Here is a 25,214-nt window from a genome sequence, read left to right as displayed (position 1 = left end):
TAATATCACTTTTTGACAAAACAATAAAAACGGAGCATTTTCTTTTTGGTCCTTTTGGTTTTTTAAATTCTGACACACTTTTTTTTTTCTTTTTTTTTCGTCTTTGGTTTTGAAACAAACAATTTTTTGCATTTTAAAAACCAAAAAAACAGATTATCCAACAATGATATCCAGACCGTTTGCCCATTCTAATCAGTCTATTTTATGTCTGAGGGACTAAACTCAGGGCACAGAGTTTACTGTCAAACGAGACAAAGCCACGCGAGATTTCCCTTATGGCTAACGTGAACTAGCTTGCTTTGACAACCACAGTGACACCGGTCGTGGTGATCCACCTGCAGCTGCAAACAACCCCCCCGGTGATTTAACTCCTGAAGAGGAACTTTACAACCGACCACCCGCAGAGAGAGAAGTCCCGTGTGTCGGCTTGAAGTGCCGCTCTCCGCCCCTGGGACTGCCCGCGGCTCGCGTCCTTTAATCGGCCCCAGCAGGTCAGTCAGCTCGACAGCTAGTGAAGCTAGCTCCAGCTATCTGTAGTCATCACGGTATGTGTTAATACTGTGGTCCATATAAAACATATCTCTAACAATTAATTATATTTCAATAGTGTGAGTATTTAAACGCGACAATAAGCTGACAGCAGGTGAGTAACTTTAATGAAACGCACTGACACGAGTCTTCCGTAGCTACTCGCTGAGCTAATGCTAATGTTCAACATCAGCAATACTGTTGTTCAGCTAAGCTATGCTACTGCTAGGCAGCGTTAGCATCCTGTTTGTTGTTGAGGCTCGTGTGACGCTGACAGACACGGGGCAACACAGACACTACTTTGAGTAGTTAAGTGTTGTTGTCAATCAGCTGATTGAACCTCCATCGGAAATATTTGGTGTCGCCAAAGTGAAACATGTCACAGATGTGTCAGGAAGTATTGATCAGTTTGCTGTGGTCAATAGCAATATCATTCGATATTTCGGAATTGTCTCACAACATTGGATCCTAGATTTTATTGATCTGCTTTGATATCGATTAATCTTCTCAGTTATTCAGAAATCAATCTGTTTTTGGCTTCCTCAATATTCAGATTTTACTGCTTTTTAATCTGAATTTATTTTGGATTTGGAACAGAACAATTACAAAAAAATAACCAAATATATACAACTGAGGTAGAACTATTATTAATATGGCTGATTATCGATGTTCAATACTTTTATGTCCAACCGCAGTCCTTCAATATCAAGTTCCAATACTTGAGGGGTTATTCTCACTAACGTCAGTGAGCCAATAAGGATGCACCATGCTTGATGTGGCAAGACCTCTTTATATGTACATGGGCAAGACGTTAACGTGCTTGTGATTTGCCCTGTGGCCATCTGAAGGCGGTTAGTTTGATTTCAGCTTAGTTGTGTTTATTGATATAATGCAGAAATGCCAAGGAGCTGAAAAATAAAACATTGGTTTGTTTTTTACCATAATGTTTGATGTCATCTTGTTAAAAAGATTTTCATAAAATTGCTATCAAAAAAGTTTTGTTCAGGAATTAGGAAACAATATCAAAGTCATGGACGGTACATACATTTTTCAACATTTTGAGTCGATTTTCTTACTGTTTCCATGGACAAAAGGAGTTATATTTTATGAAAAATTGTCCTTCAAGCATTGATATTATTTTTCTCTTGAGTCTAGTTTTTTTGTTAAATTGTTCTTTAATTTATTTCTGAGTGGCATTAAAAAGGTGTACATCTTACTTCCCTTCATCAATAAGAACCCTAAATAAGATCAAATACACTTAAAGCAGAAGTAAGTTTTTGGATCATTTAGCTAATGTGGTGGAGTAATGTGGTGACGTCGCCCCTACGTCACCACATTACACACAAAGTGGTCTTCCAGCAGCAAGTTACCTTGCGTCTCCTCAGATCTGTAAGTACAATAAAGCCCAGAGTTCTCTCTCCTGATTGGATAAAGAGTTTGGGATACCATAAAAGTTTATCCTCTGCTTACTGCAGAGCAGAGTGACTGAGAGACCTGCGTTATGAACCTCACACTGTATAAAGGCCAGGACACACCGGCCCGATAATCGGGCGTCGGACATCGCCGGAGAGTATGGAGGGGGCGGGGACACAAATCTGTTCGGTGTGTTCGGTGACGTCGGCCGTCGTAGATGTCGTCGGGCTTCTTTTCAGCCCATTCAACATGCTCAATCGGCGTCGGCCAGTCTTTCAGCTGGGGCAATCTGATTGGTGGAGGGCTCGCCCGTCTCTGCTCTGCCACGGCAGCGGAGCTGATATTAGTTTCACTTTTGTCAAACATGATTTAGGAAGCTATCGATAAAATCGGAGAATGTTCGGATTGTTATGTAGGCTAAACACAATCAGAACATAGCATTAGATTGTCCGTGCATGACGTTTTCTAATGTTTTCAGAAATAGTCGAGGTAGTTTAGGTGAGGAGCGGCCACAGGTGTGTCTGTCAGTCTGTCTGTGTGTCTGTATGTCTGTATGTCTGCAGCATGCATTCTCTCCGTTATAATGACAACCTACATTATGATAACAGCTACTTAAAGCTACTACGAGTAAGTCGGCACGTTGGCGACACCTTTGAACAAAAGCGGTGGTATTTTTACGACGCCAGCTGTTTTCTAGCTCGTGCTGGGAGTCCAAGATTCAAATAATCAGGAAGCAATATGGTGCGTGTCCCGTGTGTTGAAAGTGTGAGGGCACCGGACTCTTTTCGGCTCCGTGAGAGTGGTTAGTGACACAGCTTCAACTAATGTCAGTAAGTGCTAAACACACCTGATTGCAATGAGTTGATGCATTGTCACCTCTCACGTAGCTGAACGAGTCCGTGTCCGTGAGATGGCAGTTAGTTAGTAGTCTATGGATCACGATGAGGTAATGTGTTTATGTTGTTGTAAATAATGACTATTTCAGATGAATAATGGTCATCTGATGATGCTGGTGAGGCAAAGTAAACTGTGTTTTAGTACGCTACCGCTCATTCATTTAGGAGTAAACACTGCAGTCTAGGTTCGCTCCGTGAAATTGTGTATACGTTGCTTGGCAACGCCCTCCCGCCCGCCTATCACTCTCCCTTCTAGCTTTTCTTCATTGCATTTTCTTTTTTTTCTTTGATGGTTCAGCCCCGTTATCAGTCAATTATGACGACAAACAACTGTCTCAAACAAGGCTCCCGCTCCCCTTCCCTCACCTAGAGCCATAGGCTTCTCAATTCACGTTCCTGCGCCACACTGAAATCTGCGACCAATACGGATATGTGACCATAGAGCATGCACGCGTGAACCGAAAATCGGACTGGGTGTACGACCAGATCAAATGCAGTAATAAAAACTATATAAAAACGTCTTTCTTTGCACTGATGGTCTCGTTTGCTGTTAAAGGTAATTTATGATTATGAGAGGAAACATGAGGCTGTTTAAAAGATATTTAAATGTTACTCGTTGCCGCTTTAATGTCATGTATAGTGATGATCCCGAGGCTCATGGCTGGGACCGACCAACACCGACAAAGAGTCACTGTTGGCGGGTCTGGGTTGAGGCGTACGGCCGGGTCTGGAGGTTGTGAAACAGCGGGGCGTTCTGGATGAAGTTTGGCTGACCAAGAGTCACTGTTGGCGGGGCGGGGCGGGGCTGGGTTCAGGAACAGGCCGGCCTGGAAGTGGCGAATGAGCTTGGCGTTATTGATGTGGCCGAGTTAAGGTGCGAACACACTGCCGCGCGGCGAGTTTACATAGAAAGTCAATGTATTTCGCGCGGCCGGTGGCGAGCGGTTCGCGCGGCTAGGGCGGAGAAGTTGAAAATATTGAACTTTTTGCTGCCAGCCGCGCCGCGATAGCCAATCAGCGTTGAGCTCCTCCCGACGTCACTCGCTTCGGGACGACTGACGGAGGAAATTAAGATGCTTGAGGATGCTCCAAAGGTTCTCAATAGGGTTAAGGTCAGGGGAGTGAGTCAATCAGAGGAAATTAAGATGGATGAAAACATAATAGTCACAGTTTGCTCCCATAAGTTCTGTGAATAGCCTATGTGTCTGTTGCCTGCTGTGCAGCTATCAGTTTTGCTTTATGAACCAAGTTAGCATCAGTTAGCTTGGGTAAAGCATCATCAGCACAGCAGACTGGTGCTCTCAGCACCGGTTAGCACCAGCGCCAGCATATCCCCAGAGTAGGAGAAGGCTACTCTGGTCGGGCGGCGGACACAATATGACCCAATATGATCACGCGGCGCGGAACCTGTGATTCGCGCGGCCAACCGCCGCGGCAGTGTATTCACATTTTATTGAACAAACCTCCCAATGATAATGATTTTTTTCAAAAATAAAAAACTCAAAATGCGGTGTTCCAAATTATTATACACAACAGAGTTTCAAAACATTTAATAGGTTGTAAAGAACAAAAAATGGTAATTTGTTGAATTTGCAGGATGTGAAGGTCATATTTAATGAAATCAAAAGCTATTTCAATCAAAAACATCTTAACAGGCCAAGTTACATGTTAACATAGGACCCCTTCTTAGATATCACCTTCACAATTCTTGCATCCATTGAACTTGTGAGTTTTTGGAGAGTTTCTGCTTGAATGTCTTTGCAGGAGGCCAGAATAGCCTCCCATAGCTGCTGTTTTGATGTGAACTGCCTCCCAACCTCATATATATTTTGCTTGAGGATGCTCCAAAGGTTCTCAATAGGGTTAAGGTCAGGGGAAGATGGGACCCAGGGCTCCAGAGTGCGCCTAATTTGGGCGCACGTGCGCCCAAAAATCTGGTGAGTGCGCCCAGATATTTTCACTGGTCGCACCAGTGCACCTGAAATTTTTCACGTCATATTATGTAATATTGGGTGCTGTGCTGCACGATTCTTCTAATCACGATGTGAGCTAGAGCGATTACATTCCTCACAAATGGCTGCGATTGCGATTTAATGTAGGATAAATGTGCGCACGTGTGTCTAAACGTTCCAACCGCTCCTCTCCTCTTTTTGGTAGCGTACTCGGCTCCTCTGACAGTGAGTGTGTGTGTGTGTAGCTGCGCGAGCACCTACACGGCGTGCAAGACAGGTGCAGACTATGGTGCAGACAGCAGAGTAAACAAACAAACATGGACACCGACGCGCATTAGCATCCACGCTGAACTGTGACGGAAATCAAAGCCAACGTCTGCTATATGGGGATTTTTAGGATTCAGTAAGGTGACGTTGAACACATTGAACTGCTGTCTAAAACTTGGAAAGTAATAGTCGCTATATGTCGCGTGGCAACCGGTGGCAACTCACCCAGTCTATCAATTCAGTGCGGAGAAAAGTCGAATGCATGAGAGTGAAGGGCCACGAAAGTTTCAGTAAGTTGATAGAGACTATTGTCTTGAGGAATGCCTTTATTTTCATGGGGAAATTATGATTATTTTTCAATTAAGTGTTTTATTATTTTGAAAACAGTGTAGGTAAGGGGTGTGCACGAGTACACGTGTACTCGTTTGGTAAATCATAAACGTCTACGAAAAAATCAATAAATGAAAACCGTTTTTTTTTTTTTTTTTTACTTTGGGAAATGATTATAGGCTATCTCCAGGAGTGGAGGGCGATGTGATTTACTGTACTAAAGCACATAACACAACACATTATTGTGTTTGGTTACAATATTTATTAATTTAAATATTTAACTGCTCCACCTTCAGTTTCACTTTTGTTTTCATCTCCGTCTCAAACAGCTGATCGGCTCGCGAGCCCAACGGCCCCGACAGCGGGAGTCAGTCTAATGACAGATGATCACTAGGCAGTTATGATCACTTAAAAAGCTAAATCATGAAATGACTGCCTCTCTCTGTCTGTCTGTCTGTCTGTCTGTCTGTCTGTCTGCTTGTCTTTCTCACTGCACACTGTCACTCCAACAGCCTCTGCAAAAAAAAGTGACGTTGACCCCCCCCTCCCGCCCCCATATTATGGTTAAATGTGTACACAAAAAAATTGCAGACTGTAACCATTTAGACATTTTTGTAAACATTCACACCCCTAGTGTAGGCTGCTAGCCTAGTACAAGCTTTATTTTCTATATATTTTCAATGATTCTTAATATGTGTTTGTTTTAAATTGAGATCAAGTTTCAAAACTATCAATAATCTCAAATTTTCCTTGAAAACCAAGAATCATAATACCATTTATTTATTATATTGCATCGCAAATCGCAATATTAGCCACTATAATCGCAATCACACAATTTCTCCAAAACGTGCAGCACTAACCGGTGCACCCAATGAAAAAGTTAGTCTGGAGCCCTGGGACCACACCATGAGGTTCTCTCCTTTTATGCCCATAGCAGCCAATGACACAGAGGTATTCTGTGCAGCATGAGATGGTGCATTGTCATGCATGAAGATGATTTTACCACGGAAGGCACGGTTCTTCTTTTTGTACCACGGAAGAAAGTGGTCAGTCAGAAACTCAACATACTTTGCAGAGGTCATTTTCACACCGTCAGGTACCCTAAAGGGGCCTACCAGCTCTCTCTCCATGATTCCGGCCCAAAACATGACTCCGCCACCTCCTTGCTGACGTCGCAGCCTTGTTGGGACATGGTGGCCATTCACCAACCATCCAATACTCCATCCATCTGGAACATGCATCCAGGGTTGCACCGCACGGCACTCATCAGTAAACAAGACTGTTTGAAAATGAGTCTTCATGTATTCCTGAGCCCACTGCAACCGTTTCTGCTTGTGAGCATTGTTTAGGTGGCCGAATAATAGGTTTATGCACAACTGCAAACCTCTGGAGGATCCAGGCCCGGTTCTAGACGGTTAGATTAGGGTGGGCCTGTAGAAATTTTAGGTGGGCACACTGGGCAGAGAGACCGAAGATGCGAGCGCGCGTGCAGAAATGTTTTGCCCTTGTAAGATCTCTGCATCTGCTTTTTGGCGCATTTACTGTGAATTGTGTAGAACACAATATGCAAATAAACTTTTAGTGTTGCTGTGTGGGAGATTTGATTCTTGCATGTTTTTTTCCCAATATTTTTATGAATTACATATAATATACATTAGGCTATATACTACATAATGTATATATTTTTTTAATCGCAGTATTAACTGTAGGCAGCCTGAGTTGATTGAAGAGAAAGCTTTGGGACTGGGCAACCTGGATGGTGGTAGTCCAGAGCTATATACTATACACACTATATAGATGTATAGTCTTTCCCGTATTGCCTCCGATGTCCAGCTGGGTGAAAATAGTAGCCAGCCGAGGTCACAACCCTGCTAGGGGGTTCCGGGGGTATGCCCCCCCGGGAGATTTTTTTTACCTTTTTTAAAGTGAAATGCATGAATCTGGTGCACTTTGAGAGGAAAATTAGAGGAATTTTGTGTGAACAAATAATTTGGAGACACTGGGTCGGATGAATTAGAAGCTATTGAAGAAAGACACATGGATTTTCCATAAAAATATAAATTTGAAATAAAATATTATGCAGGGTCCTCTGGGATGGGCTTGGTGCTCTTTTTCTTTTACGGGACATATTTTTCTGTAATATAATGAATTAATTTGAATGCAGTGATTACATACTTTACATTTACATTATATGATGTTGATATCAAACACACAAACTGAAAAAAACCCATGGCAGTCGTGACCCTAAGCAACCGCTCATTTTGCTTATGCCTCGGGCCGGCTCTGCTGACCAGTGACCACTATAAGCGGGTGGGTAACTTGGAGGCAGGCTGTCCTGCCCACCCAATAATACAATTAGAAGCAATGCATGGTAATGGTATATTCTTTAGTATTAATTAATTGTCTGAATTTTATTTGACATTTTCTTGGACAGCGAATGAACAGGTCCGTCCGATAGTGGGTCTGGACTTCCACAAAAAAAATAAATTATTTTATTTTATTATTTTTTTTTGATTGGGTGGGCACAGCCCACATTTGGGTGGGCACGGCCCACCCTGGCCCCTGTCTACCGCACCAACCCGTCTGTGCTCTGAATCAGCCACAAATCTCTTCACAGTACGATGATCACGTTTCAGTTTCTTTGAAATATCTATTGTTTTCATACCTTGTCCAAGGTATTTGACGCTTTTCGGCAGCAGAGAGATCCTTTTTCTTTCCCATAGTGCTTGAAACATGTGGCTTGCTTAATAATGTGGAACGTCCTTCTTAAGTAGATTTCCTTTGATTGGGCTCACATGGCAAACTAATTATCACAGATGTATGAGATTGATTTCAATGATCCAAGGTGCCCTGAGACACAATATCATACATAAGTTTTATTGAAAAACAAAAAATGTAATGTTTATGACACTTCAAACCAATTTGCATAACAATTTGGAACACAGTGTATAAAGCAAAACTGATAGCTGTACACAGGCAACAGACACATAGGCTATTCACAGAATTTATGGGAGCAAACAGTGACTATTATGTTTTCATCCATCTTAATTTCGAAGCGAGTGACGTCGGGAGGAGCTCAACGCTGATTGGCTATCGCGGCCTAGCCGCGCAAAATACATTGACTTTGTATGTAAACTCGCCGCGCGGCGGAGTGCAGTGTGTTCGCACATGTTGACTTTCTCAAATGTATTGTTATGTCCAAAACACAAAGATATTCAGTTTACTGTCATAAAAGGATTAAAGAAACCAGAAAATATTCACATTTGAGAAGCTGAAAACAGAGAATTTGGACGGATTCGAAACGCTTATCGGTTATCAAAATAGTTGTTGATTAATTGAATAACAGATTAATAATAGATTATTAATTTAATAATAGACGAATAATAGATTATTTGATTAATCATTGCAGCTCTACAGGACAGTATCACCAATATTGCTTTATTTTTCCAGGTGTTGTCCAGTCTCATCCAGCCCCGCTGCGGATCTTTAGCTCCTCCGTCAGTACAGTGGCAGAGGCAGAGGCAGAACCATCGGGGACAGAACCAGCAGGCAGCAGGGCTCCATGAGCACCACGGGGCAGCAGCAAGGGGGGGGCCTGCGTTCTCGCCGAGCCCCTGGCCGGGACAAAGAGCCTGGGCAGGGCATGGGCATGGAGGCGGCCTGCTGTCTGGCCCCCGGAGTGCTGCGCAGGCTGATCGAGCTGCCTTCACCCCCCCTGTCCCGACACCAGCTGAAGAGACTGGAGGAGCACAGGTAACGCACTCACACTTAGCCCGGTTGATCCGCGCCGTGCTTAAGCACGATTGTCCCCTCTCCCTCTCCCTCCGCTGCCCAGGTCTGGGATGCTCTCATACTGCTTCAAAAGTTTTGGGCCTTTTGAACACGATTGCTTCTTGCCAATCCCTCACCTCATCTTAATATGTGAAGGCTTGGGTTTTGAAACCTATATGTATCCCATTGTTTTTGAACATTATATGTTCAGCAACAATATCCTTATAGTCTGAAACAGTCATATACTGTGAAACAGTCGCCTCCCTCTGTGAGCTTTTAAATAAAGCCTCTGAGTTTTATTATAATCAGGACTGATTTTCATAAAACTATTTAATTAAAAAGAAAATTAACTTTTTATTGCAGCCTATGAAATCATTGTTTCTTAGCTTGAACTACAGCTTGTTTAACACACTGTTAATTATGTGACTTATCATTATAATGGCAGTTCTTTTGATTTGAAAATTCTGTACTTTCAAATCACAAAGCATATATAGATATAAATAATTAATCAGCCCCCCCCCCCGGAATGATTCAAGTCGTAAGTAGTTATCTTGATTATCACCCAAAGCTTGTCATTAGACCAATATTATGTTGCCACCACCACTATTTCTAGTCCTTCCTGGGTTGGGGGAGAAAGGCAGCTGATATCACGATGTCCTGAGCAGTGTGTTGTCTGTCCCTGCAGGTACAGCAGTGCTGGCCGCTCCCTGCTGGAGCCTCTGATGCAGCGTTACTGGGAATGGCTGGTGGGCCGGGTCCCCGCCTGGATCGCTCCCAACCTCATCACCATCATCGGCCTGGCCACCAACGTCTTCACCACCCTGGTTCTGGTCTACTACTGCCCCACTGCCACTGAACAGGTTAGTCATTCACAATCGTCATTCATGATAAAACGTATAAATCATGATAAAACGTATAAATGCCGCTAGGATTTATATAAACACAAATACTTTTTCATTCACCAATGCATTCTAATTAATGCTATGTTCTACATTATATATCAAGCTACTGTCAATGAAAGTTGACTCCCTGCAAATATTTCCCATCAAAGTTCGACAGGAAAAAAATTTAAATGCTAAATTAGAGGTTATTAAAATAAACAGCAAAGGAGAAATGAAGGACAAGACAATAAATGCCTTTTCTCTTCTACAAAGTAAAAATGTGATGGAGGAAAACAATATATTTAATTATTCAAATGTCAAAGTTGTATGCTTTATTCATCTGCACTTGATTGTAATTGATTTATATTTATTACAACTTTTGAAGAGAAATAAGACCAATTTTTACGCATAAGATTTTAAGACTTGTCTGATGAAGTAGTAAATCAGTTTTGGATTATACATTCTTATATTATTAATCCCAAAATTAATGAAAATGGATTTAAACTTGGTCACAAAAAATATATATTTGAATATCTTTTTGAGCAGCTCATCTGTGCTTAATACAGTGTGTAAATGAACGTATCCAGCTCTGTGCTAAATAGGATGGATTTGGAGATATCTGAGTGTGATTGAGTTGATCTGAGCAGGCTGAGAGGAAAAGTGAAGTCCCAACTGTATCACATGTTTTGACAGTATTAGCTCAGAGCCTTTCCCTTTAGCCCCCAGTATCCGCAGTAGCTCTGGGCATATTTGATTACAGGGATGTCACAGGTCTTATATCGCTGGGAATGTTCTGTGAAACACAACAACAACAAGCGACTGCCGATCTGTCGAAGGGTTTCTGTGGTAGCAGAACACTGAAATGTTTATGCAAAAGAGCTGAATCTATGTTAAATCATCTGTTGAAAGACTGTGGAAATGGAAACCTTTGGGCTGGGTCTGACTGGATTTTGGTGTTTAGAGAAGACAAGATATAACATGTAGGGCCATGAACTCCTCTCTTAATGAATTGTACTCATGACTTGCTTGGAGGGGTGCGGGGGGAATAAAGAGGTGGTGAAGGATGCACAGATTATTTACATGGTTTGAATATAGTCTGAGGAAAAAACAACAGAGTTTCACGATTTATAATGCACAATTCTAGTTCACTGTGCTCTGTATGATTTGTGTTGTTTCAGGCTCCTCTCTGGGCGTACCTGCTGTGTGCTGTGGGTCTGTTTATCTACCAGTCATTGGACGCCATCGATGGGAAGCAGGCCAGACGCACCAATAGCAGCTCTCCGCTGGGCGAGCTGTTTGACCACGGCTGTGACTCCCTCTCAACTGGTCAGTTTTGTCCCGTTTTTTAACTTTCTTCCCACTGCGTCTCAGTGACTCTAAACTTCCTTTAACACTGCTCCCTGGGTTCATGCATTTGTCTCTGCTTGAGGTCTGCTACAACTCTCAGTTCTTTTAAATCGAGTCTGAAGACTTTTTTGTTTCCATTTTAACCTGCAATTTTTATTTTTATTTGCTTCTTTTATTAGCTTTTAAATGTTTTATAATGTGTCTCCATTTTAACCTGCAATTTTTATTTTATTTGCTTCTTTTATTCGCGTTTAAATGTTTTATAATGTGTTTTATGTATTATAATCTTGCCCCTGTAAAGCACTTTGAGTGGCCTTGTGTCTGAATTGTGCTATATAAATAAACTTGCCTTGCCTTGCCTTGCCTCTGCAGTGTTTGTGGTGTTGGGAACCAGTATAGCCGTGCAGATGGGCACCAACCCGGACTGGATGTTCTTCTGCTGCTTCGCCGGGATGTTCATGTTCTATTGTGCCCACTGGCAAACTTACGTGTCAGGAACGCTGCGCTTCGGCATGTGAGTCGAACAAAAATACTTGTTTTTGTGTTTATTTATTTTCTAAAGTTAGGTCATTTTGAGCCATTTGTCTAACAATACGTTAATTTCGTGTTATTTTGGTTATACGAAAAGTTATGAATGGGTCCGATCAAGAAACTGTATCGGGTCCCATGTGGCTGCAATGCACTCATCTCTAATTACATTCACTCTTTTCATTCACTCACTCAGCTAACAAGGAAACATTGAGGTGATTGGCGGTTCATCACATCAATTCTGACAAACTTTTAATTGACATCAGCAGGTTTTATCTATCAACTAGTTGCATTTGAGTAATTTCATTAGATGATAGTGGCGACTTGCTGTTGAGCCGTAGTAAAAGTGGATGTATTCTGTGTGTATATTTGACATAACAGAGGTGCACTGCAGTAGCCTGGAAATCCAGACCTGCTGCTAGATTATGGTAAACGTCCTGGCTGCTGCTACTGCATGGCTCATTGCTGGCTCTGTCCACTATCACTTTACATTCAGTCCGCTCTGGTTAAAGGAATAGCCTGTCAGTGTAATTACGGCTCTCCAGTAACATCAGATGAAGGGAACTAACTGCATGATCGGCCCCAAAAAAACTTTTTTTTTTAATGTAAAAAGAATAAGTGTGGGAAAATCAAAGTTTTGATTTGTTTTACTTGACATTGCTATCAAACTCCTAATATGTTACATCCCCCTATGTTTTGTTTCATTGTAAACTGAATATATTTTGGGTTTTCAAAGAAATGTTTCTCTAATTTCTGATGTTTTTTTCTTTTTCTTTTTTTCCTTTTTATATTAAACTATCACGGACTTAAACATCTAAAAATGTCTTGATAATTAAATATTTGTTAGATGCAGCCCCAGTAAATACACATATTTCCAGACGGTCAGTCGAAAGAATACACCCAACACCAAATCTCCTTTGTTTGATCTGTATTGAAACAGACATGACAAACTTGTGGTTTCTACAGGAAGTTAAGTTCTTTAAAAATGTCGTTGCAACTGCACCCAGTGACTTCCTTGAGTCTCCTCAGATAACCTCACGATGATAAATCAAGAAATGTATCGTATCAAACAAAAATGCAACTCACAAAACATAACAAAATAAAAGTGATAAATGATTTGCAATTGTATAATAGATTATACAATACACACTTCAATTAATTAGGGCTGGCCCGAATACCATTTTACAGGCTTCAAATATTAATACCGAGCGAGTATTCGGGTACTCGTTCTAAAAAAACACACCATCAAAACCAACATTAATAATCTCAGTGTACTCACTGAAACAGAGTGTGTGAGCCGAGACAGCAAGCTGCGTAGTTTGTTGATGCTTTAATAATAACTTTCCAACGGTAATAAAGTCAGAGTCCTTACTTTTCCCCGTGGAAGCGAACAGCTGTTGTTCCGTTCCAAATCAGCTGTCCTCTGTGCCATCATAACCCGTACAGGAGCTTTTCAATTCATGCATCTTTTCGGGGATTTTCCAATATTGATAGTCTTTTGTGTCCATATTATATCCATTATTGACCGCGTATTCCCATGATCATGATGCAAGCAAGTCACTGTTGTCCAAACGGCTAAGCATTAGGGCCCGTGTCCACCTAGCGCCTTTTCCCAGCGTTAAACGCTGGCTGTGCGCTGGGGTGTGTGTCTACTGAGCGTTTTTTTCGACCGCTTTTTTCGGCCGCTTTTTTTAGGCGTTTATGCGCTGGGAGAATGCTGTCAAAATAAACGTTGATCGAACCGAACGTCTCGTCTAGTTTCTATGACTGCCTCTTGTCTCTTTTACTTGTCTTCACTCTTGTCTCGGTCTGAGCACTCACTGTTTATTGTAGCCTTAACATGGATTTCAAAAAGAAAAGAATTCTGGCTCTGATCCTGCTTTTTAATGAGGAGGATCAGACAGTCACGACAGTGAATCGCGGAGCAAGGAGGAGGCTGTGGGTTCACGAAACCATCCGCCGGAGAAATCAATTTGGAGAGTATCACCGCCTCGTCCAGGAGTTAAAATTAGACGGAGCCCGATTCCAAACCTATTTCCGGCTGACCAAGGGGCAGTTCGAGGAATTACTCCTCATGATCGGTGGGCAAATATCTAAAGAAAACACAGCTTTCAGGGAGACTATCCGCCCCGCAGAGCGTCTATGCATATGCCTACGGTGAGTTTGTGTGTGTGTGTGTGTGTGTGTGTGTGTGTGTGTGTGTGTGTGTGTGTGTGTGTGTGTGTGTGTGTGTGTGTGTGTGTGTGTGTGTGTGTGTGTGTGTGTGTGTGTGTGTGTGTGTGTGTGTGTGTGTGTGTCAGTCTGTCTGTCTGTCTGTCTGTAGGCCTATGTCTGCTGTGTATTAACTTGTTAAACTTGTTATTATGTAGCCTAGCCTACAATACAATTGTGTATTTGACAAAAAAATAAAAATGTAACAGTTGATTGGAACAGTTATTAGGCTATATGTACTCATTCAAAAAACAAAGAAAAATTTAACTGTTGATTAGAACAGTTAGGATATGTGCTCATTCAAAAAAACAAAGAAAAATGTAACTGTTGATTAGAACAGTTATTAGGCTATATGTACTCATTCAAAAAACAAAGAAAAATTTAACTGTTGATTAGAACAGTTAGGATTATATGTGCTCATTCAAAAAAACAAAGAAAAATGTAACTGTTGATTAGAGCAGGTATTATCTGACAAATATAATTACAACAACATTTTTCTCACATTAGGTTCCTAGCAACTGGAGACTCATACAGAACGATTGCATTTAGTTATAGAGTTGGGCACTGCACTGTGGGACGGATAGTCAAGGACGTGTGTGAGGCGATATGGAGCTGCCTTCTGGACAAATTCATGCCTGTCCCCAAAAAAGACGACTGGAAGAAGATCGCGGAGGAATATAGTTCCCTGTGGGCTTTCCCAAACTGCTTGGGAGCTATTGACGGGAAACATGTTGTGATCCAAGCCCCACCATGCAGCGGATCATTATATTTCAATTATAAAGGGACATTTTCGATTGTGCTCCTCGCCATCGTTGATGCACATTATCGTTTTCGAGTTGTGGATGTGGGAGCATATGGGAGGAACAGCGATGGAGGAACGCTGCATGCCTCTGCTTTTGGTCGGGCCCTACGTCAAGGGACACTTGATCTGCCAGATGACGCCCCTCTTCCTGGTGCAGAGCATCAGGGTCCTGTACCTTACGTGTTTTTGGCTGATGAGGCGTTCCCCCTAAGGCGTGACATCATGCGGCCCTATGCTGGGCATACCAAGGGAGAGAAACGTATTTTTAATTACAGGCTGTCCCACACCAGGAGGATGGTCGAGTGCTCCTTTGGGATCATGGCGGCTCAGTGGAGGCTCTATAGGAGGGTTCTATGTGTGTCTCCAGATGTTGCCGAAACTGTGGTGAAGGCAACTTGCATGCTCCACAATTTCCTGCGCTGGGAAAATGGAAGCTCTGTGCCTACAGCAGCAGTTGTCCCACCTGCAGAGCCAAACCTGGGTGTGCAAGACATTGGTCGAGTTGGTAGCAATAATGCCACAAAGGAAGCCATTGCTGTCCGTGAAAAATTCACTACATATTTTTCCACGACAGGACAGGTGTTATGGCAAAATGAAATACTCTGAGGACATAGTTTTAAATGAATAGCTTTAGTTTAAATGATAGTATAGTTTTAGTAAATAGCTTTAGTTGAATAAATAGTTTTAATGATAGTATAGATGTATAATAGTTTTAATGATAGTATAGATGTATAAATAGTTTTAATGATAGTGTATATATAGTTTTAATGATAGTATAAATAGTTTTAATGATAGTATAGATAGTTTTAATGATAGTTGTAGTAATAGTAGTAGTGCAGAATCCAATCAATTCTTAAACAATAAATAAATATTTTTTAATCATACAGACTTGAGACTCTTGTACTTTATTATTATATTGATGGAGAAAATATTAAGCAGAGTAATCTGATAGACCTCACAATAAAAGCTTGCTTTTATAGGTAAGGGAGACTCTGATATTTTTTATATCTTTATTACCTGTTTTAATTTTAAGTACCTGTTTTAATTTTAAGTTCAAAAACAGCTCAAAAATTCATCATTAACAGAAATGTTAATACAAACAAATAACTTCAAAAGGCATAGAGTGAATTACATTATTTAATGAAAAAGCATATGTGTATGGAACTGTGTATGAACTGAATGACATATTTACAACAATAAAAATATAGAAATAAATAATTAAAAAGACAAATTTAACAGTTGAAAAGACTTATTATATTACTAACATTAAAACAGTATGAATGATATGTACATATTTAAAAAAAAAAAGACAAATTTAACTGCTGATTAGATTAGATTCAAACAGGACATGAGCGAGGAGGATGTTTTTTTAATTTAGTTAAAAAAAAGACTAATCAGAAAATTCAATGTCAAACAAAACTTGCTGTAGTTTGATTCTAGCCAGAGCTTTTTTTTTGTTGTCCAATCGTTTTAAGGCTGGTGCCAGGCTTAATAAAAAATGATCCTCCTCGCTCGTGTCCTGCTTGCATAGGACCTCCAACATTCCCTGCTGAAAATTATTTATTTTATTCTTTGGAGGTGGTGGTGGAGCCCTTCTCCTTTTCGCAGGGGCCAGCACCTCCCTGGAGGAACACGGTCGGCCACTGGATGAAGCAGTAGGTATCTCGAGTGGTGTTGGTGAGGTAGACAGGGGTGGCGTTGGACCACGAGGACTGATGTCCTCTTGCGACTCCTCATCACCGCTCCAGGCTGTGGTGCTCTGGTTGAAAGATATTTCAGTTAATGTAGTTCATAAATAAAATCAAGGAATAAAATGACAGTAACATATAAAAAAGTATAAAGCCTTATATGGCAGATGGTGAATAACAAATGTTATGTCTTTTTTTGTTTTTGTTTTACCGGGTGGAACCTCTCGGGAGCGGCCGGGGCATGCGTATGTGCGCTGGGAAAATTGAACGCTTTGTGTGGAGAGAAAAAAGAGGCACTGGAAATCGCCAAAGCCAATTCAAAGCCTGTGTTATGATGACGGGGTTGTGGAAGCTGGCGCATTAACTTTGTTGCATTATATTGAAACAGTGTTACAGTGTTTCAGATTAATTCAAATGCCAGAGCGCATTGTTGCGATCGTGATTATTTTATTATATGTGTGTTCTGGTCATTTTAGCATGATTAAACATGCCACCTTTAATATGGCTATAAAAAAAGCTTGTTGCATTTTGTTTTTATGAAGGTGTGGGGATTAGGGGTGTGTCAACCCGGTTGAGACATAGGATAGAAGAAAAAAAAAATTGGGAACCGCTGGGCTAAGCTACCTACCCACACAAATACACGTCCAATCTACATTCAGCATTTATCGGTAATAAAAACAGTTTGCTCCCTGTTTAGCCTACCTCTGACATTGGGTTGGACATTGCATAAAGTAGGGAGGATGCGGTCTCCTCACTCTCCTCCCTGTAATTGGAGCAGGTCTCCCGGTCCTGGATATGCGGCTCCAGGAAAGCCAATATATGCATAAATTTCCATCTTTTCTTGATCTCTCCTTCTGCCCCACTCCTCTTCTCTTTCTCAGACTTTCTCTCCTTCTTGTACTTATCCCGCAAGTATTTCCATTTGAGTTGGCAACGATCCCCTATAATCAGATTGTGTAAAACAAACGTTAATCACCGTTGATGTGTTAACGGCAGTCTAACGTCAACGCTACAATGTAAACAACTGTCTGTTAACAACTTGTAGGATGAAATGAACACAAAAAAACACTCACCAGAAACATCCAAAGAGATCCCGATCTGCTCCCACAAACGGGCCTTTCTATCACGATTGTGATACAGTTTATCAGACATGTCATAAAGCTCCGGGTAGACCGACACCGCAAGAACAAGTTTTTCCTCCATCTTTTTGCGTTGCGTTGTTGCCAAGGCGACAAGTCCCGACGATCTACTATCTGATTGGCCCTTTGAAAAAAGCGGTGGTGACGTCCCGCCGCCTTTCTGAAAAGTTAAACTTTTTTCAACTTGCAAATCTCGAAGCGGCCGCACAAAAAGACAAAAAACGCTCGAAAAAAACCGCTGGGCGCTGCGCCTTTTCTCAGAGCGGCCGCCTTTTCCCGAGGCGGCCGCTTCTCATTGGGAATCAATTGAAAAAAGGCGCTTGCGGTGGGAAAAAGGCGTTAGGTGGACACGGGCCCTTAGGCTACTTTTCCTTCCAAAATCGCGCTAATGTTGTGTTATAGAGTTAAGAGGAACACAAACTCTATACTTCCTCCATCTCTCTCTCCCTACTGCGCTTGGTGCCGCTTTTAGTTTTCCTCGCTCCGGTAACATCACGTAGCCTACCGCTGGTCACCGGTTGTGCTTTGAAAGGTCAGCGGCCAACTAGGTCAAAGTTCAAATAATTTGATAATATATTTTAAATTAAAGTCTAATGTGTATTTTACAATTGTTGTATAACTTGTGTATCTAATCATTATTTTCTGACGAAATATGTTGCAGTTTGAGGTACTTTTGCAGAAAAAAAAAAATATATATATATATATATATATATATATATATATATATATATATATATATTATTCCGAATACTGAATTGAGCTCCGAATACTAATTTATCAAACGAATACTCGGATATTCGAATAATTCGGGCCAGCCCTACAATTAATATAGATTTGATTCATTTTATGGCTTCAACCAATGTGTGTTCTTCAAACTGGACTTATCTTTGTGTTAATTTAAAACACAAACAAATTTAAAATCAAGCAATTTTAAAGAATAAAGTAGATGATGATGATGATGATGATGATGATGAATAAAAAAAAATACATTAATGTAAAATACATTTAAAAAAAAATACGAATTAAAAGTTAGAAGGATTTTAAGAAATATTATATTATACTGATATTATATCAATAGTAGCCGCTTTCCTTTTGAGTCCACCAAATAAACGTACACAACAGCGTCCGATCAGCTCTGTTTGCAGCAGTGAGTTGTGGAAAGGGCTGTGTGTGTGTGTGTGAGATGACGTCACTAATCCTCACTCTGAACTCTCTGCTTTCTCCTCCCACTCAGCATTGATGTGACTGAGGTGCAACTCTTCATAATAATTATGTATTTGCTGGCCGCCGTGGGAGGATCTGCTTTATGGCAGTCACTGGTAAATGTGATCAGTTCTAATTTCTACAAATTGAGATTCATGAGTCTTATGATGCCATATTGATGTAATGTCTGTGTTAAAATGCTGCTCAACATTGGACTGTTTTACTATACTTATCAGTAATTTAAAAAAAAATGCCAGTCTGAATGCCTAAACAACTCTCTAACATTACTCATGATGCTTTCTTTGTGGATGTAAAGGTTATTGTACTCACAAATTACAAATATAGCTGGGAAATAACGTTACAATCAACCCATCTTTTGATTTAAATGTCTGCTTTGTGTTTTAATTTCTAATTTTTCTTTCTCCTAGATTCCTGTCCTAAATATCCAGATGAAAATGATTCCTGCCATCTTCACTTTTTTAGGAGCCATCTTCTCCTGCACCAATTACTTCAGAGTTATTTTTACAGGAGGCGTGGGCAAAAACGGATCCACAATAGCAGTAAGTTTTCACTTCTCTCGTGCAGCCCGACACATAGAGGGTGGATATTGTTTCAGTTATAGAAAGTAACGCTTCACAATCACAGGGAGATGGGCACACATGAAGCAGGATGATATTCTGTATATCAATAGGGAATACCCTTGTTAGCATGTGTGATTCCACTGACAATAACAATATTTGTATCTCTGTCCTCAGGGAACCAGTGTCCTCTCTCCAGTCTTGCATATTGGTTCAGTTATAATTTTGGCGATGATGATATACAAGAAGTCTGCTGTCCAGCTCTTTGAGAAACATCCATGTCTTTATATCCTGGCGTTTGGCTTCGTATCGGCCAAAATCACCAATAAATTAGTTGTAAGTCGAACCTGCTTTTTTAAACATTTACATTCCTCTAATGTAGAGATCTAGGACAAGTTTATTGTAGCTTTGTATAAATACTGGAAGCAGAGGAAACTTTTAGCTTTGCTCCAGAAAAACTACATCACCTTCCAACAATCCAAACCTGTCTGATTTGTTTAGCTGCACCCCGCTGCAATTCATCAAATTTGGCAAAAAAATTAAATACTTGGTGTAAACTATGATTAACAAATGAAGGCCGCACCAAAAAAACAAAAACAGATGGACTAGTTAACTGATTATATTTTGTCTTGTGCCTTTTGGTTAAGCTGAACTTAAAATAAGGAAAGAGTTCAGGAGCAAGAAGCCAATTTTATTGATCTGCATGTATTTTGGCTTTGCTTGGTAAAGTTTAAATGGAAACCGGCATTATGGCAGATAGTCGCACCATCAATATACAGCAATCTGGCAAAAAGGATTTAGGATGTAGTCTAAGCTGTTTTCTCTTATGCCAAATAAACCAAGAGATTGTAGCACCAAGAAATTTAAACTGATGTATTTTATGCCAAATGTGTTTGTGTTTCTTTCCACAGGTAGCACATATGACAAAAAGTGAAATGCATCTCCACGATTTAGCCTTTCTAGGACCAGGACTACTGTTCCTGGATCAGTATTTCAATAGTTTTATTGACGAGTACCTGGTGCTGTGGATTGCATTGGTAAGTAGACACATTATTATACCTCAATATAAATGTAAATATATTTTATCCATGCATTTGTATATTTATTTGGTTGTGGTTATTTTTGAACAGTCAAGTTAATATTTACTCTGTTGTTGTTGTTTGTTTAGTTTGGAAGAATGTTACCGCCATAAAAAGAAAACTGAGATTTAAGATTGACAAAAACAAAAATACTGCTTATGGTCACTATTATGAGATGCTTCACCTTACATATTGTTAGAAAAAACTGGAAAGATGCAGCGCCCTCTTAAGGCAATTCAAAATAAATCGGCAAAATGAATATAGAATTGTACTAGTGATATAGACAACTATACTATTGGAAAAATTCACAATTATCCCATCAATGAAAATGCATCACAATCAACATATTTAGTTTTATTTTTATTCTTGTCATCCATTCCTTAATCAAGCTCCTGGTTGAGTGACGGTGTCTTTCTTTCTCCTGCAGATCATTTCCTTCTTTGACTTGGTGCGTTACTGTGTCAGTGTTTGCAACCAGATTGCCTGCCATCTTCACATTTTTGTTTTCAAAATTAAGCCTTGCTCAGTGCTCAGTTCAGCTCCTCACTGAGGACACGCCAGCCATCACTGACTCTGTCCCCTTCCTGTTAGTCGCACTTGTCTTTTCTTCCCTCGTTTTCCACGTAGAGCTGCAGGGGATTGCGTGGGGGTAATTAAAGTATGTGCTTCTGCCAACTGAATGTGAGGACAAATAATATATATTAAGATACTGGAGTATTACTGTCATTGTTTTTTCTTTTACCACCAATGCAGAATTGAGTTTGTACCAGTTTAATCTTCTGGCCCATTAATAGGAAAGTCTCCCTCTGACAAACTTATGGTAACACTGAGCAATTATTTCAGGATAGTATAGGTGCTACTCAGTTTGTTCAAGGAGATAAACTTAAAGTGTGTTTTAACTGTTCATGTGCAACGAAAAATGTATAGGAAATGAATCAAACTTTTTGCTTTTCATTATAATTTTTGTAATATCTGCATAACAATACCTTCTTTTTGCTATTGTAAATACCAAACTGTATTTGTGTCTGTGCTTCACTTTAGGTAAAAATCCTGCTTTGACACATTTATAAACCTTTTTTTCTTCATGTGTATGATTATAAATCAACTTCATCTTCACAGCAAACGGTACAACTGTTTGACATCAGCAAAGTGCTGTTTTTGGGAGGAAATTTAATGATGACTTTTTTTATTTGACATATCAGAACCTTATTCTGCAATATATTCACTGCCAATGTTTTCGTTTAGCTTGTCAAAGGAAACCATGTTCAAACTACACATGGGATTTTTCAGGCACTAGTTACGTTTGGTTCGGGAGTGTATTTATTGTCATATATATGTTATTTGCTTATATATACTAATATATATTTGTTTTGAAGCTGATAGTTTAGGAAATGCTTCCTCTTCATGTTATTCTTTGTATTGTATGTGTATTGCACATGAGAGAAAGACACGAGCGTCAAACATATTTATACACATGTATAACAAGAACTTGAACTCAAAGGTCAATTCCGAGCTTTGCAGATGTTGATGAAAAGTCAGAAAAGCTAGTAAATACTTCAAGAACTAACTTTTCCAGCATTTCACAGTTGATAGGAACAAATCTCAAGATGTTTTAAAGTGAAGCAGCATTATGTAAAAATCTCTGTCTGGCTGTGGCAGCTTTGTATCGGTACTCATTTCAACTTTTCTCACCCCTCTCCTCTAACTGGTCTGGTATCATCTGTATTTTTGAAAAATCACATGAAAGGACCAAAAACAACAATGTTTCAGTTTGTCTCTGTACTTTCTGTTTGACTTGCATGTACATCTGTAAAAACGCCTCACAAAAAGATAGAAAAGATTTGCTAAATACTTTTTAGCATATGCTGCTCAAACGGGAAGAAATAAGACACATTTTCTTATTTTTTCCATTGCTATAGCTGATTGGGCTTTATGTTTTGATGGAGAAATACATTACGTTGGTGGCAACCATCAAATTATGATAAAAAAAATCACAAGTTAAAATAGAAACATACAAAAGTGAAAATGACTTGGCATTAATATTTTTTACCTCTTCCATATTCTTCATCCTTATTTGGCATGTTGTCGTACTGTAAAAGGCGCACCACATAAGTGCAGATCAGACGTAAGTAATGTTCTCTAGAGCAGTTTTGTCTGCAGCCTAAAACACCCTTACCATAATGCAACATCACCTTGGATGCCTGTTCAAATTACTAAAAAGGAGCTTTGCTAGGGAACTATTTTCAGAGGCGGAGGCGGATGAATCCACATTTCTTGATCTATTGAGTGTTTGGTGCTCTGGGACTGAAAAATAAGCTGCGTTGTGTGTATGTGTTTGTGTGTGATGAAGGAAAATGTCCCCCAGTGCAACAGTGTGGCTCATTTTTTAAATGGCTTTTTGACAGCCATGGAGCTCTATAGTGCAGAGGAAGAAGATCTATCAGGCTGTGGACACAAACCTAATACACAATTCATTTATGGTGTTGGTCTTTTCATGGGATTTGTTGACAATAAGGAAAAATACAAAGTATCACCAGGTTTATCTAAGTGAATGACAACCTGTTGCCATGACAGTTATTTATGTGAACCTCACAACTTTCTGTTTGAAAACATGCATCATTAGGTTGACATTGTGTTTCCCCCCAAAACTTAGCTTCTTAAGCTGAGCAGTTGAATGTGTAGGAGGTGAGGTCACACTGACATTACTCCCATCAAACTTTTGTCGCTGACGGTTAATAATCATAATTTTTTTTTAAAGTTTTATTTGAAGTGGCTGCTGCTCAGTCCACATCTACTGACTTCATCTGAACCTGTGACTGCACCTGTATTCATGGGGAAGAAATGTTTGTCTTCAAACCACTTTAATTGGTTTCTTGCTTTTCCATATTGTGCCTGTTTTTATTTATATTTGGTCAAGCAGCTCCATCTGTACTCAGCGCAAGTTTGCTCAAAAATGTTAAAGATCTAAGATGCCAAGTGTTGACTTGTGAGATGTTTTCATGTATAATATTGTCATTGTGTTGACTGGATGAGTTCAGGCAAAGGCTGGGTTGGTCATAAATCTGAACGATGCCGAGAAAACAAGACTGATACATAAAAACAAAGCCTGCCATGCAGGAGTTGTGAAAGGGCCACTTCACCAAAATCACAAAAACATTTGTTCTGGAATGCCTCGTATGTTAAGGTGGAATATCAAAAATATAAAAAATTTAGAATGAAGATGAAATATTCGGAGAAAAAAAAGTTGTATTTCATTTAGTTTGGCGTAATTTTTTTGTTGCAATATTTAAAAAATAAAGTTGTTATGCTTTGAGAAAAGGTCAACAATAGACCATAATTGTAATGTTGTGGAAATATTAAAGTATGGTTATATTTTAGGCAGAATTCTAAGTAGTTTGAAAAAGAAAAAAATGCTAAACTTAGTGACAAATTGGGAAGGAACTTATTTTGAAGACAAAAGGAGAACATTTGTCTAAAAAGGCATAATGTCAAAAACAACATTAACAAATGTATTTGTGAAATCAGGAAAGTAAAGTACATTTGGAAATAAAGTAAATTAGTTTGTCTTGAAGGCAATTGTAATGTTGAGGAAATGGTGATACTTAGTAAACAAAAAATCTTATTGAGAAATAGTATTTGTATTATTTTTCCATTATTCCAAAATTTTCCAATAATAAATTGAGAAAGAATATCTTGAGAATAAATATACAACCTAAATATCAGTTTGTTTCAATACTTCCAGAAAAAAATGTCACAAGAATAAGTTGTATTTTTATGACAAAGTTTATTCTCAAAAGTAGCTGCTTTAGAGTTTTTACCAGCTGATGTGGGGAAATGATTTGTGTGAAATTACCCTTGAAGGAGCTCAACTCTTACAACTAAAGGTTCAACAATCTCTTCAAGTGTTTTGATTTGACGATAACGTGGGAGTAAATGATCAAATGTACATTATGCATTAAAGAACAGTGTCCATTAACAGTCGTTCTTATGTCACTTTTAGATTATTTTCTCCTTCATTATTTTCCTCAGTCTATGTACGATGCTATCGTCTGAGTTTTTTAGGAGAGAATGGAAGATGAACTGACTATTCTGCATGTGTACTACACTGCTGTACAGTTTGTACTATAGCCGGAGATTCTTTGTATAACCCACAACAACTTTTCATAACTGTGAAATGCAGCATCAACAGCTCATGTACGTATAGTGACTGATGTCAGGTCAACTCTCATTGTTACTAGTAAAAGTTTGCCTTAAAAAAAAGTTTTTCTTTTGTTTTTGTACAGAGATGAAGCCTTCACAATGAGCATGTAGTCATTGTGTGAGTCTTCTCTGGAAAAGCTTGTGTTAAAGTTTGTCTGACTGCCAAGCTCAGGTATATATCTATACAGTGTGTTCCTTTTAAGATGAATACAGTTAAAAAAGATCACATGACAATCTCCCCTTCACCTATCAATGCAAATAAATTTCATACTCACACCTGGAACCAGGTTTCTTCTACTTGTGTTTTACCGGAAACTTGGATTCACATCCTCGGTCCTGCTCAATATTTGTGGAAACAAAAACAAAGGAAAAACGACATCTATCACTTTGGTTTAGGGACC

General features: G+C 39.7%; 1 protein-coding gene across 3 annotated transcripts; it reads left to right on the top strand.

Annotated features, from left to right (window-relative positions):
- Nucleotides 1-299: 299 nt before the first annotated feature.
- Nucleotides 300-23,589, top strand: cept1b (choline/ethanolamine phosphotransferase 1b). Of its 3 annotated transcripts, none has more exons than XM_080026514.1 (10): nucleotides 300-491; nucleotides 8,837-9,139; nucleotides 9,843-10,017; nucleotides 11,217-11,364; nucleotides 11,758-11,899; nucleotides 18,988-19,072; nucleotides 19,385-19,516; nucleotides 19,712-19,870; nucleotides 20,446-20,571; nucleotides 21,041-23,589. In XM_080026514.1, the coding sequence occupies exons 2-10, from the start codon at nucleotides 8,949-8,951 to the stop codon at nucleotides 21,161-21,163; spliced, it is 1,281 nt and encodes a 426-aa protein (XP_079882640.1). In that variant the 5' UTR covers nucleotides 300-491; nucleotides 8,837-8,948; the 3' UTR covers nucleotides 21,164-23,589. The 3 variants fall into 3 exon arrangements, with proteins under 3 accessions (XP_079882640.1, XP_079882641.1, XP_079882642.1); XM_080026515.1 differs by having other exon boundaries at nucleotides 300-545; XM_080026516.1 differs by lacking the exon at nucleotides 300-491 and adding an exon at nucleotides 563-643.
- The last annotated feature ends 1,625 nt before the right edge of the window (nucleotides 23,590-25,214 follow it).

Source organism: Ammodytes marinus, assembly GCF_949987685.1.
Source record: "Ammodytes marinus genome assembly, chromosome: 4".
NCBI classification, from domain to species: Eukaryota; Metazoa; Chordata; class Actinopteri; order Uranoscopiformes; family Ammodytidae; genus Ammodytes; species Ammodytes marinus.
This window is presented reverse-complemented; position numbering and strand designations above follow the sequence as displayed.